The sequence below is a fragment of the Fulmarus glacialis genome, unplaced genomic scaffold (assembly GCF_000690835.1).
Source record: "Fulmarus glacialis isolate BGI_N327 unplaced genomic scaffold, ASM69083v1 scaffold5560, whole genome shotgun sequence".
In the NCBI taxonomy this organism is placed as follows: Eukaryota; Metazoa; Chordata; class Aves; order Procellariiformes; family Procellariidae; genus Fulmarus; species Fulmarus glacialis.
In genome coordinates, this window is record NW_009186997.1 from 60,680 (window position 1) to 76,368 (window position 15,689).

Consider the following 15,689-nt stretch of genomic DNA (forward strand, 5'->3'; position numbering starts at 1 on the left):
TTTTTCAGCTAGGGAAAATATGCATTTGTCTGGTCAAAGCAGGGCAGAAGGTATGTTTTAAAGCACACCACCAATCTTTAAATCGTTTAAATGACTACCTTTAAGGCTGCTGCAGAAAGCAGGGCAGTAGCTCAACCAATCTCATCCAGCCAAAATACACCCTCCGAGCTCGACCGGCCTGCAGTGCGGTGACTTGCTAAGCACGATGCGTGGAAGCCCCGGAGGAGGGATGTGCTTGATGCACTGAGTGCTCAAGCCACTCAAGATGTCCCCTGCCCAGCTCGGCCCTCCTGCTGTGCCCAAGATGAGCGTTCCCACGGGAGATCTCATGAAAGGGGAGGTGTTTTACATTATCTCGGGTACTTCAGCACCGTGTCAGCCAAGCCTGACCAGCCACCAGCACGTGGGGTCACCCGGACACCTCTCCTCTGGCTCAGCCTGGGGCAGCACCACCCCGCTGGGGGCTGTGATGGACAGTGGGGAGAGAGGATCCGCTGCTAACAACAGCTCCATCCAGACCTGGAAGAGGATGCCCATGCCACGCTCTTACTGCATGGCTTAGGAAAGCAGAGGAACGGGTTCTGCTTGCACCAGACAGTGCTCTGCAGGGCTTCCCAAAACCACCTCTAAATTCATGGGTTTAGAAGCAAACAAAAACAAGTGATAACTGTTTTTCAGCATCCTATTTTTTTTTTTAGCCTGCATCATCAAATTTAGAACAATCTCCTCAGATTGTATGTCTCAACACCCTGAGAGGCGGATGATGCTCCTAAATGGAGAACATCTCTTAGGGGAATAACAAGAGCACACCACAAATTAAAAAATACAAGGTGAAACACAGTTTTAGCACTCAGTATAGAAAAGGACTGAAACGGTATTAATTTGTATAATTCAGTCACCATAATCAGCACAAACTCTAAACACTACTTAACACTAGAAGCTGAAAATGGAACCACAGACTTAATTTGTACACACTATGACAAATTATTTTAAATTAATTGTGCTGCTACTTGAAAAGCAGGTATTGTAAGAGGGCCCAAGTTGCCAGCATCAAGGTCATAAACCAGATGGGAATTCTCATAATGACCAAATCTCTTCATTTATTCATTTAAAGTTCTAAATGATAGGAAGTGAAACAAACCAAAAATCTTTGTTCTCCTCCATTAAAAAAATGAATTCAATTGCCAAGTTACATATTCTGACTCCGAAAATACAATTCATATTCATCTTTTTTTGTTTTCAAACTCTATTCCTGGTTAAAAGGATTGGCATCACTTAACTATCTGCAGTCCAAATGGTAAGAAATAAGACTGCCCGTTATTTTAATTTAATTTTCTTATTATGGTAGCAGCACTGAAAAATGGCTAGGAAGTAACATTTTAATGTATCTCCTTAAGACTCCTGTATTTTATAAAATTATTTAGAGATGCTTTACAATGACCACTGGTGTGCATGCTTCCATTCTCAATGAAATGGGGTTTTGTACTCTTGAAGAGTACCAGTGGTGAACCATAAAATACATATGAATTTAATTTATCCAAGTTAGTTAACAATTCATATGCTTTTATTTATTTAGTTTCCTCTACATTTTTTTGTGGACATCTCCATCAGCAATTACAGTCACCACAGCCTACAAGACACTCTTCATTAACACATTTTAATTCTAACCAGGACTAAACTAAATTAGCTTTCAAAATGACGCTCTTGTGCTGGCACAGCCTGCTCATAAGCACAAACATGTAACTTACCCTCTGCAAAGCCTGGACCGGCTATCATCAATTCTTAAGAAAAAATTGTTTTCCTATTCAACTGCATTTTACTGTTAATTATACAATCCTTCTTGTCCTCCTTTGCCGCCCAAATGGCTACCAAGTATTAGAGGTCTTTGTTTTATACTTTGCTAAAGTATTTCAGAGATGAAATTTGGGTTACACACTACACATCTTGTAATCTACCAGTATAAATCAAACTAGCCGTTTTCACCTATGCTATTTCACATAAAATCATGTTAGATTCTCAGCACTGAGACAGGATTTCTCTCTACACTGGTCTTTCCTGACGATCAGACCTATTTCCATGGACAAGTTCTTCTCTGTGCTTCAGAGGAAGATCCCTGAAAAAATATTTTCTGTATTTATGGTTTTCTAAGAGCAGCCTGGCATGGTCCAGCAACCTATAATAGCAACAGTAAGAGGTTTGATTTAATTTAGAGTATAGAGCAAAATTAAAATTTTTTTTAAAAAATTGAAAAGCTTTCCACAGACCTCAGTCTTTCCACATCTAAAATTCCGAAAGTTACACCACCACTAGCATTTCAAACAAAATTAATGCTTTATCCCCACTCAAGAAATACAGGACTCATTCCACCATCTGAAAGAATACTGCAATACATACCTTGCACACTCTGCACAGAAAAATGAAGAAACAAAACCTCTTTAAAAAAAAAACCCAAACCCTTTTGTCCCTAGCTAAACATTTCTCTGTGATGCTAAAAGCAGGATCTGCCTGCGCGCCTGGCTACTTCTCCAGAAATCTGAGAAAGTAAATAACACTCATTTTGATGATAGATGATCTTTAGGAATTGTACTGTTATTACACCTGTCTCACTTTATGGGAAATATCACTATCTCATGCTCACGAAGACTTAGCAAGTGGGAGAGAAGTTCTGCACATGATATTTAACGGAAATTTTGGAGGAAATGTGATTTTAAAAGGGCTATTACCTACATGCATTTTAAACCAGGCTAATAGTTTTGACTTTCATTTTTGTTTAAATGCAAATTCTACAGAAAAGAGAGTATTTCAAACCTGACAAGCTAAAACCAAAACGTCAAGAAGTATCAGCCTTTTAAAAAAAATAAACAAACTGCACTTTTACAATTCAGACATCTTATGCACAGCTCACTAATCCTGAGAAAGCCTCTCCTTAAATTTAGCAAACTTTTAGTCATCCTGATTATGATATATGACTGATTTTTTGGAACAACTTTGACAACAACAAGCTGGATTCTGTTATATTTAATAAATATATTATTTCAAAGCTACATGCATTATCTATCTTCATCCACGGATTTTCGTTTCAAAGGCAAGGACTTGTGGCTCATGTAAAAAGTAAAAGTCAGACTATGATAGGAACTGAAGTAACCTCAGCAGAAGGAAGCATCATATATAAATGACTCTTTAGAACCACTTCAGCAGCAACTATAATGCCAATTTTGGTGTATGGTCAGTACCCTTAAATTTTTGAGGTTTATATCACAGAGAACTCGCATTTTCAGGATGAGATGATAGAGTTCAGAACAGATCTCCTAGGTAAACGACTTACGCCCAATTCCACCCCTTCCCCTGGCACCACTCCACAGCTAGCAGTGGGTCTGTGGCTGCTTGAGATGTACATGTGGAAGGGGAGGTGGGGGAAGCGTGGGCTCAGAGCTTATTTAGCTACTCAAGCTGAGCAGTTTTAATTTGTTCTAACAGTTAAGAGCAGTAAAACCATTACCACAACTGCAGGATAGAATTATCAAAGCCAGCAGATGTCGGACACCTTTATCTTTTTGAAGTCAACTTTATTCCTGGTATTTAGAGAAAACGAACAAAAAAGAGAGGAACAAACACAAACTACTTGCAGATCTTTCTAGATGCTAATCCCCTCTCACATAGTCTAAAAAGTCAAAATAATTTTTAAAATTAAAATATGTTAAAATACAGCGTGATATTGGCAAGGACAAAAATGCACAGATCCCAGTTCTGCAAAGAATTAGACATACGCATAATTTTATGCGCTTGAGTATTCCCAGTGGGTGTCAGTCTGCTATACTGGGGTGGATGCGCTTACAAACAACAGAGACTCCAAAAGTACAATAAAATTCTTCTTACTAACATTAATTATATAAACCCAGGGGAAAAAAATCCCCTTTAAAATCTATTTTCAAAGCTTTTCAAAGCCTACCAATGCTGCTAGCTCTACTCACAAACTGTACTTGTAGCTTTGGTAACGTTTCACTTGCTCACAGTAATGTTTTAACAATCTAAGATGCTTTTCAAGCTTCTGGGACTTCGCTGTACCTACTCTGCCCAGGGCCCAATTCTTTAACTTTTCACTTTTTCACCTGCAATTATCTCATTTGCTCCACTGGAATTTAGGATGGGTGTGAACGTGTAGCAAATCCAGCTAATTTTGCAGTCATGCTCCAGTTCACTTTTAATGATTTGTACATTTTAGTTTAAAAAAAAAAGTACAGGCAATGCTGCAAAAGCGGGGAAAACATGAGGATCAGCAGTTAAAGGTAAGTGACGAAGCAGCATTGTTAACAAAGTATGGCTCTTTGAAGATGGGGCATAAAAATGGTAATGCCTTGGAAAACCAGGAAACTATGTGAGTGTTAGGGGAAGACAATAGTTGAAACAGTTCAAAGGGGTCTTAAAAGAAACAAATCACTTTTAAATCAATATAGATACACATTATGGTCCTGCAAAGACCAGTCTGAGAGACGCCTGCATCTTCTAGCTTTAGTCATGTAATTTAGCAGCTGGAAGTAGGCATCCTCATTCCTTGTGCAAACAACGACCCCTCGGTGGACAATTCATAGACGCAACACAGCCACTCCAAAATGGCTTTAAAGGGACGCTGGAGGATTTCTCCCTCCTCCTCTTCCTTACTGCTGGATGCTTGTTCAAATGAGCAATCAGGGAGGACGTTCGGTGAGTGTGAAGGGGCTGAGGCAGAGGATCACGTACCCAGCAGATCCCTGGCCAATGCAATAGTTTCTGCGAGACTAATACACGTGAGCTAGATTAAAGTGAGTGCAAAGAACTGAGTGAAACCACAAATGGGCTGGTTTAACCCCAGCTGTCGTGGAATCAGAGGAGACATAAAGGTGCCATCTGTATTTGTTTGGGAGACTTTGACCAATGACTTTTAAAAAGGAGCAGATACTCTATACTTCCCCTTGGAAAACAGCTCAACTATCTTTTTTGCTTGCTAGTTTTCTTGGGGGTATATAGCAAAGGTTTAACTGTTTTAATCAAATGCTGCATTTATCGAATCCATAATACAAGCTCTATTTTTTAAAAATGTATCATACCATGACTTTACTATAGATATTGTAAATAAGTATAAATTTAAATAGCATATTATAAAGATATTTTACAGCCTTACACAGAAGCTTACAAATCCATTTTCTTTTTATATATAAATAGTTCACTATTTCTGTTTCAAAATGCAAGACGTGTGTGTTGTTATTGATTTTTAACTCATTAATTTCACTTGTTTTCACTATCTAAATGCTATTTAAACTCCTTTTTTTATAGCAAATAGTAATGCTAGGCAGGAAGAGAAATGGAAAAGTTCTTTCTGCTCATGTGTATTACTGTAATGATGCTCTCCTAAAGCATTAGGTCAGCTCCACTAAGGCACAATACGGCTAAAAATAATACTTTAGAATAATATGGATTGAGCTAAAATGAGAATGAACAACTGCCACTAGATGGCACGACAGCCTTACATTACTTTTGTGGGTTGGGTTTGGTTTGGTATTTTTTTTTTCCCTTTATATAAGAGAAATATGTAACATTTGTATTTCAAACATGGTGTCGACACATTTTTTCCCATGCCATTCCAAGTATATCTGATGATCACAAATTGGTGAATGAAGCAAACTACTTGACAATTCCTTGAGAATATATACGGACTATGGAAATAAGGTTTAGTGGTAAGCTCAACTAGAACAATTTGTAACAAATTTGCTGAAAAAAAAGGAATGCATTTAAAAGAGCATTTCACTTATATGTGAAAAGGTATAGTCAGTGGCAGAATTTAACTTCAAAAAAAATTACCAAATTAAACAAGTAAACTGTCAGTTATCAAACAACCTGCTTCCTCTAAATCTCAGTTGGCACTTGATGAGTTAACTATTCGGCAATGTCTCTCAGGTGAGTTAAGTACAAATCCAACGTTGTCACCTCCCTGAGTGCCTTTAAAAAACAGACAGGTTCCTTACACAGATGGAGACATGGCAAACTTTTGGTCAATCATGTAATAAAAGAGGTGACGATAACTGGGGTTTAATAAAATATGCATTTAAATGTTTCTCATTGCACTGCAAAAGTAAGCAACTGGGGTCGGATATTCAGCAGTGCTAGTTGTCACCAACTTGGAGAAACATGATGAATTCCACTGGATTAGAACCTACAACTTCTGACCAACCTGCTATAGTTGAAGACGTCCCTGCTTATTGCAGGGGGGATGGACTAGGTGACCTTTAAAGGTCCCTTCCAACCCAAACCATTCTATGATTCTAACTCCACATTTAGGTGTGTTAAAACCAGAAAAGTAACTAAAAGGCAAATAAAACCCTGTGAAATCAATACTTTTGATTCTGTTTAAAAATTCAAAATACTTCAATGAACACAAGCTCCAAAACTTCCCCCTGGCCTCTGTTTATTTGCTTGCTTAAAGCTGATATTGTCCACAAAGATCAGATAATAGTCTGCAAAAATACAAATGTGACATACCTCAAATTTTTTAGCCGATTTAAAGACCAGTGAAGAGATGGATGGAAATGGGCCAGCACTTCACTACCTGAAGACCAGCGGTTTGCACTTGAACACAACCCTCACACTTCACATGGGCACACTGGCGTGTGCCGTGAAACAGAAGTGTATCCGGGCTTCAAAATTTCCATGACGATATTTCCAAATGTTCATGTCATTATTTTCTAAATGCATACTGTACCATGATGTGCAAGTATAAACCATGATTTTTTCCAAATCTCATTGTCCTCAAGAAGAAGGGAGTGAAGCTGGTATACTGAACACTTCGAAGATCTTGCTCTGCCTGTATCTAAGAAGGCTTTCACAAGTAACACTTCTGTACTGCACAGAACCAACCCTGGTGAAAAATGCTGGTTGTCCTCAGGCCAGAAACTGGAAGTAAGATTGGATATGAAAATCTCAGGGTGTTTGAATTCTACGACCTAATCCTCTTTGTCGTAAGTGGGTGAATTTAACTCATTGTAAACGTGTTTATTAGAACCTTGTGTAAAGCTTTGGCTGCTGACATTATATGCATCCTCTAACGTCTAGACCCGAAGGTAAGTAATTATAATCTTATTTAGTCCTCCAGTTGCTCTACTATTTCAGTATCAGATAGGACTCAAAAAGAGGGATGAAGACTAGGTCACTGTGATCTCTGTGGATGGCCATATGAAGAAACTAACAATAGAGTAACTCTGATGCTAAAAAATGGCACAGAAAATGTCCGAAATGACTTTATTTTATTAACATAGTAGCTAAGTGCCTTCCTCACACCTTAGCTCTATGTACAGGTTGTGGTCTAGAGAGGAAAACTGGTAAACTGATGGTGTATTTCAAGGCTCAGACTGGAGTCAGATGAGCATTTCAGAAGTGTATACAGTCATCTTACCCTTATGCAATCTAATATAGTTTTATGACTTCTGTTGCCCAAGTAATTAATAATCTTTTAAAAGGATTGTCATTTATGACATTTCATTTTAATAGGTCGAGAAACATGAAGAAAGAGAATTGAAATGACTTATCTTGGGTTACCTAGGAGAAACATGGGTAACTTAGGGATGAGTTGCACACCGTTTTTTAGCAACCACGCTCGCACTCTGGTTACCAACCATTATCCTTCTTTGAGGCTCTGTATTTAAAAAAGCAAGCTACCAGAAGCACTGACCCACCAGACATCACCCTCATTGAACTGCCCTTGACCTGTTATTTCAGCCCGAGACAAAATCACCTCTAAAACTTGTTTGGGTTCTTCTGTTTGGAATTTAAGAGTCTTGTATGACACAACTATTGTCTTTGCTCCTCCTGTAGTCCCACACATTCAGTTTTGCCACTAATAAACCAAGAACAGATTCAGTTACTGTATAACCCCACTTTATTTCCAGAGTATCACCTATTCTACTTACTGAAAGAAGATGACGACAAAAAAATATGTAGCTATGAAATTTAAAGTTACATTAAAATACATACACACCAGTAGATGAAATAGAGACACATCCTAACTCCACACGTTTTCTGGACTTTTCAAATGTCATTTTTGACATTGTAAACAATTGTCTTTTTTAAAAAAAGTAATTTAGTTGATGATAATAGTTGTGCACAACTCCACCACGTTCCTTTCACTGTATCATTGTAAGATGTTGCATTTTGGACTGTCAGCACAGTAGTGATCATCATCCATCACCTGAACTGAAGTATAAAAATGTAAGTACAGAGAAATACAAGACAAATTCAGCTGCTGGCTTCAGAACTCCACCTCTGTGGACCAGGCATAAAATGCCAGAGACTGATAATTAACATCAGTGCTGGTGGCCTACATGTACATGAAAACCTCATTTTACGAAGAGCAGATACTGTCTGAGAAACCACACTTCTCCCATATTTATCTACCTCCATGTGCTACACTAGTGTACTGCATTATATTCTTTTATAAAAAATTAAAGAAATTTATTTTCTTTTATAAAAAATAAAGGTCACAGATATAATGCTAGTGGTCAGCAGTGCCAGTAAAACCTGGAACCCAGGTAATGCTTCTTGGTTCCCAGCACAGTCCTCAACTAGGTTGCCACCTTCCCGTGACTTGTCTGATTAAGAAGCAATTGCAGCAGCAAGAGCATCCATTTCATTTACGTCCCAGTTAGCGGGGACGTCCCAGTTAGTGGTTAGGGCCGCGTGCCGAAATAGAGTTGCAGTGTAAAACCAAAAGCCAGAACTGATGAGAAATGAAATTACTTTAAATCATCTAGCAATTCTGAGTTAGCCAAGCAGAGCTGGAAGGTAGTGGCTGTCAACAGCTTTAGCTCAGGCCAATCCAAACATTTCACGAAAGCAACAAAAGGCATCCTTACCATTCCAGGATGACCTTCTAGATAAATTTTAGGTTGCAAAAAGTTGAAATGTTACAATGTTTTTGTAGTGCAAAGTCCTAGTGAACTAAATATAGATATAAGCACCATTCTCCCACTGTTTCTGTAATCTTCCGACTCGTAAAAACCAAAATTGTTCACTTCCATAATCTAGGAGTGAGTTGTAGGTCTAAGTTCCAAACTCTCAGTGAAAGAAGACCTGCAGTTCATAGAAAGGCTGAAGTTTGTCAGTATTCAGATCAAGACAGATGAACATGTCTTCCACGATTTAGTTTATTCTTGTGATCAGTTGGGATCAGAGGAATTGTAGAAGAGTATACAGAAACTGACCGTCTAGTTAAAGGTGTACTAGAAAGAAAGCACCTATGAAGGAAGCAGGAAGTTTTATCCTGAGTTTCTCTTTCTTGCTTGTCATTTCACCTGTTTTTTATGGCAACAGATAATGCTCCTCAATTTTCAAGGTTCACATACACGGCTGTCTCTGCCAGTGTATTTTCTTGTCCTCAGATAAATTGACATTGGTAAGATTCAGCTCCGTCTGAAGGTATTACAACCAGCTACTAACCGCTTCTTGACAATACTCACTCCAACACCACAACAGATTGCTGTGGACTGTCTGCGAGTATTTGCTTTATACACACCTTACAGTTTCAGCACACTGTTTCGTAACTGACTGGATTTTGGCTTAGCTCCCCTTGCTGGGATTCCTCCCAACCCTATCAATGTATCCACCATCAAACTTGCAGTTGGATTTGCTAACTAACATGTTATTTCTTTACGTATATTCTTAAGCAGATGACTACAGCAAAAACTAATAATATCTTAAAAAACGTTTGTTCTGTTGACAAGGCCACTCAACTGAGGAAAGTAGATCTCTGTCAACTAAAACTGTAGGGGACTAATCTTAAGTATTGCATGTTACAGAAAGACACGATGGCACAGACCCAGCAGTTTCAAGGAGAGGTGAAGGGTGATGTCTGGAGGAGTCCAGAACAGACTGTGCAGACCAGCTCTTTGAACCTGCCTTGCAGAAGACTCACTGGCCATGCTGTTGAGTTGGTGATAGCTCTGATTAGTGTCACAAACTGTGTTACACTGAAAATGGATTTTCATCCGTCTATTTTCAATCCCAGGCCTTGCAAAAAGAGCAGGCTGTTGGTGGGGCTTCAAGTAAGACTGAAGTCAGATACTAACAAATAAGGAAAGTTCACCCATACTTAACTTTCTATCATCTTGTCTTTCTTACGTCTTTAAAGATCTAGAGTGGCTAGAAGTCTTTTCACGCTTCTAGAAACAGAAGTCCCACACCCTCCTCCTGCAAAACCTTTAAAATAGTTACTCTCTCCTCTATACTTCACATACTTGTCCTATCTGTGCCTCTTCCCCCTCTTAATTGTCCTCAAAGACAGTAAAAGAAAAAAACCTTAAACTTTAATTCCTTTGACATTACAACTGGAGTGGGTGGCTAAAATAAGTGAAATATTTATACAATATAAAAATAAAGATAAAATTGTGTTTAAAAAAATCTACCTAACCAGCTGTTCAAAACAGTAAAAGCAGAAATAAAATAATTAATCAGTTCTGCCAGCTCCTGAGGATTTTGTGACTGGCAACAGTAAGATATTTCCTACTTCACTTGCAAATATCTATTCATTCATGTATTAAAAATCATGCCTCAGTTTTTGAGTTGATGAAGGAAACAACATGCTCATGCCAGGTTCAGGGTTTCTTTATGTAGGTATGAATACTGCAAATAGCAGGTTTTTTTCCCTCTGTGACTGTGAGAAAAGGAAGACCACACAAATAACGTTGTCACTTACATACAGTGTAAATAAAGACTGCTGATATCCTGCATTTTTTTACAATCACCATTTGGATAAAAGAATAAATAAAACATTTTGTCTTTTTTTCCAGATGAAATATGCTTCTTTTGTCTATGTATCTCAGAGAAGAAGGAAAAAGACACTGGTCTCTACCTGGATTTCAGCACTTGGTTTTTACAGAACATCCTATCATGATGTTCTCCCCACATCACAACCCTGGAAATCTGGGTTGTTTCTTTCACATCTTGAGATCAAGTATGTGAAGTGGAAATCTCTGTTCTTCCTGAAGAGCTGTTTCAATGCTAGAGATGCTGCTACTTTTTGCTCCTCCTGCACAGCCACAGTTTGCCAGTGTAGAGAGAAACAACCGAGCTTTGGTGAAGAGGAGACGCAAGCTCGCTCGTAGGAGCAGTCCAATCTCAGATTATAACTGTTAGGTTGGCCTTGCACTAAGCGCTGCCTTTTTTTCCATCAGAGTATTCTGTACTGTTAATGTCCAAAGTGCTAACTGGGTATTTAGTTTCATTTATGACAAAATTTAATAGAAGCAACACATGGTCTAAATCCTTGGCTTGTTTTTTTAGGCATTAGGGTTGAGATCTTCAATGTGCAAGGAGATGCTCAGTGGGATATGCTTAATTGCCTAGGTCTAATTCCCACTGAAACTTGAACATCTTAAAAATCTGGCCTGTGGCTTTACCATAGAGCTAAACACGACCAATAATGTTCTCACTTTAAAGTTTCAACGCAATGTGTGTATATTATCATAAGAAATTATTTTAAAATTATATTCAAGCATTTTCAGTCTCCACTCATAAACTGGCACCATTTCTTATCCTTGAAATTTTGAAATGAGTTGTGCTGTACTATTTCATAAATCAAATACTTGTCAGTCAGAGAGATCCCTTCCTTTCCACCTATTCACTTTTGTTAAAAAATAAACTCTCAAGTATTGCACCATATAGTGAGACATAGTTTAGAACAGGACCTTTTCTACAGACTTGTAAACAGTATTATGGAAAATTTTCTATCCTAAAATTCCTGTAATCATAATTTTTCTGAATACCTGAAAAAAACCCGGTGGTACAGGACCTACTGGCATGCCATCTCCTGGGGGAATGTTTCCTAGCACTGGACTGGGAGCTGCTGCAGCACTCTGAAAAGAACAAAGGGAGAATAAACCTTTGTCATTGCATGGTAGGCATTAAACCCCCCCCCAAAAAAACCAAACCAAAAAAAACCCCAAAACCTGACCAAAATGCAGAAGGTAATTCTCTGGATATGTCATAATGTCATTGTTTCATCTGAAGGTAAATTAAAATTGTATAGTGTTTAGTCTTCGTTTATACAAGTATAATGATTTGTTAAAATAACAAATGTATGTTGAGGGGAAGGATGCTAGAGATTGCATGGATATACAAATATGTGTCAATTAGACAAATCTTGACTAGATTTTAAAAGATTTTGCATCTGAGTGTGTCTATATATACAAATCTGAATGCAACTTGCACACTTTTTCAGGTATTATGTGTGTAAACATCCTCACACATGCATAAGGATACAGATACAGCATAAAGAAAGTAATTTATGCATTTTATCATCAATTTCCAAGCACTTTAAAGATAATTTCAGCAGACTGTAATGTTCTTTCAGAACTATTCAAAACAGGATTCTGTTACAAACAGTACAAGAAGGAATGCTCACGACTCTGCTGGTAATGCTTATGATTTTACCAATCCCAAAAATAACCACCATGACAAATTAGAAGAATTCAGGTTTACATTTTTGGAAGGAAGAAGAAGAAAGTGATTTCTAAGAAGTGAATCAGAGGATGAAATTAGTTACCTTTGCAAATCCTTCGGTTGGAATAAGCAAGTAAAGAATATTGCTTCTGGCAATTTACAAGCAGGAGATCGTCAGAAAACGGGAAGCCAAACTGTTATTGTTGTCATGTATTGGAACCTCAATTACTTTTAATTTCTAGCAGTCTTCCTTCCTGCAATATGTTTCTGTATGGCATAAGGCTGAATCACCTATAAAGGCTTACGATCTTCTGTGAAAGTACTCATGCACACACAATGCATTGAGAGCCACTTGCAGCTTACTAATGACCTGCCAATATCTGCCCTGCAGAATATGAACGGCTTATGTTTATTAACTTACCACTCTATTGTATGCTCACACTTGATATCCAAAAGACGCAGATCTGGAAATTGTATTTCCAGGTGTTTGGCACACTATCTAGGAAATTAAAAGAATAATGCTGGAAAGATTTGAAAACTGGCACAAAGAAGGGCTGACCTTTTTAAACCAAGCAGAAAGGAAATATTCAGTTAATTACCACAGATTTTTCAATGGCTTAAGCTGCGTTTTTGAATCAAACTTCTGAACAACTAGCAGTAGCATATTTAGCATCTAAGCTGTATGTTCTTTCCAAACAAAGTCTAGAACATATCATTAAAATACAAAGACCGCAGAAAGTGCTGGCTTCAGAGCTGAATGCAAGATTTTGATTCACTAGAAAACCCTGTAATAAAGGGTCTTACTTATGCAAGGATCTGGTCTACAGGATCAGTATTAAAATACTATACAATTGCAATTGATAGAAAAAGCCAGTCAGGTGAGTTGGACGTAGCAAACACTTTTGAATCGTAATACCTTCTCGTGAGAGGCTACCACAAACCAACCAAACCAGCCTATAAAGCTGTAGCAAATAAAGACGGTTCTCTACTAGCCACTGCCATTCTTTGGACACTGCCTGAAGTTCACGAGACTGGAGTATGATGCTGCTTAGACGCATGCAAAATCATGCGACTCCCTGGAAGGTGCCAGGTACTCCTCTTAGTAATCTCTTGGCCTCCCAGACAGAGGAGGAAATAAGCAAGTGGTGTGCATGTGCAGAAATAACTCCTGAAGAACGAAATAATTTTGTTACCCTTCCTTTTTTTTGCACGGCTTCTGTGAATGTCCACTAATTACTTTCAGATTTTCTACATTTCCAAAGGAAAACAGAAGAGAAAATTCAGCTTTTTTTTTTAAGCAAAAAAATGGCTTGTTTAAACTGAGCGTTGCGTAACAATGTCAAGTAAAATCATGAATAAGTGCAGACACAGTTTGAGTGAAGTATGTTGGATCTTACTTCCATATGTACAGGTTTTCTAGATGAAGAATGACAACAGTAGCATTACTGATGGAGAAAATCAATGATGTTAAAAGCCTGAGCATCTTAAAATATCCAAAATAGCCTCCACTGCAGTCTCTGACTAAGAAGGAGTAGCCCATTAAAGGGGCACTAATAATGATGAACCTTATTACAATATCACCGCTTCTTGCATACCAATTCCTGATTGCCCATATACTATCATAGCTGTGTCCATCGTTACTGGCCATGTAACATGCAGTGTAATATGTCCAATGGAGCCGATGCTACAGAATAAAGCATTTGAACAGACTATAATAAATCACTGGGCAAACACATCTCACAGAAGTCAGATAGGCAAAACACTGTTACGTTGCGAGATGTCAGAAAAAGAGCTAAGCAGCACCTCCTCTGATACATGACCAGTTTTCAGAAGCCTCCCATCCCAGGTTCCCTCACTCCTACTCACATTATTTAAACTAAACTATACCAGGCACCAATGCATGTCAGAGTGCGTTAACGCACTCAGTGGGTCTTAGACGTCCTCCTCAACCGCGGCCTCTGCCAGAGCCCCCAGGTTACGAAAGGATGCTTGTAAGAGGAGGGAACGACTCCTGTAGGGATATAGGGATCTACCCCGGCTGACTTCGTGCTGTTTCCCACACTTTGAAAATCACTTTAAAAAAGAAGAATGGTAAAATATACTTAACAGTTTAAAAAAAGAGAGAGAGAAGGAAATAATGATTATTCCAAAACAGGGAGAAAAGGATTAAAACTCTATCTGTTAAGATTTATGTTAGCCATTAAACCTCCTAATGAGGCTTTGTAAGAAATACACCTAAAGATAATATTTTCATAATTGTCTCAACAGTGGGTTGTTTGGGGTTTTTTTAAGGTTTTTTTTTTCCTTATTTTTAAATCTGACTTAGCACTGATACCAGAGGAACCCAGCTTCGTTCCTCGGTGAACATCGGACATCAGCACGCAGCTCTCCAGGACTGGTAAAATGGGCATAGGGCAATTCTTCGTCTACTGAGCTACCGACATAGCAATGAAGTCTACCTCACACGTTACTTTCAGAGGTGCTGCCAATTCCTGTGAAGGGGATATGGCTCCAAAGTAACCACTTTTTAGGAGGAGTGGGTTTTGTACAACCTTGTTGATGAAGAAGGTATGTAGAAAGGAGTCGGATGAAGTAACACACGAGACTTGAGAGCTTCTACAGCCTCCTCAGAAAGTCTTCTGCTTGAGGACTAAGTCCCATTCTGGAGACCTGCCTTGAAGGTGGCCAAAAGGTCTGCGCAGTGCTATTGTATGGGTATTGAAGGAATCATCCGTGATGAAGAAGGGGGAAGAAAACAAGGTTTTGTGGAAGTGATTACACAACAAATGATCCAGACTAATTTACGCAGTCTTCGTTCTCGTGGTTTCTGGAGAAAAAGGTCTCAACTAGAAGGGAACTAGCTCTCTGCTTCAGGCTAGTTACTCAAAATTAAATTCATTTACTAATGTTGGCCATTTTTCGATTGTGGACCATGATGTTTCAGGAGGTATTCAATGTGTTGATTTTAATTGGCCTAATTATTTGAGACTTGATTACATCATGCACTTCACAGACACTTGTGCAAAACCATCTCTCCTCTGTATTTCTGAGTGGGAAGGAGGACAGAATGATGCAAAGTTTGAGTGGCATAATAGTAGGTCAGTTTTACTGACATTTAAAGTACTGCTTAATAATTGCAAGAATATTGTGTTATAGGCATTCTGCAATAGTCCAGTCTTAGGTGTTACAGAAACTTCAACTTCTTTCATTATGTAATGTACTGGGGT

At 38.4% G+C, this 15,689-nt stretch overlaps 1 protein-coding gene across 1 annotated transcript in view; it reads right to left on the reverse strand.

Moving 5' to 3' along the window:
• The window catches only part of SSBP2 (single-stranded DNA binding protein 2), a 58,129-nt gene extending 44,032 nt beyond the window's left edge, over nt 1-14,097 (reverse strand). Inside the window, exons 1-2 of the mRNA XM_009573397.1 lie at nt 14,044-14,097; nt 11,787-11,876 (exon numbers count right to left, since the gene is read on the reverse strand). Coding sequence (XP_009571692.1) covers nt 11,787-11,876; nt 14,044-14,097 — 144 coding nt within the window. The remainder of the gene's footprint in view (nt 1-11,786; nt 11,877-14,043) is intronic.
• Between the last annotated feature and the right edge of the window lie 1,592 nt (nt 14,098-15,689).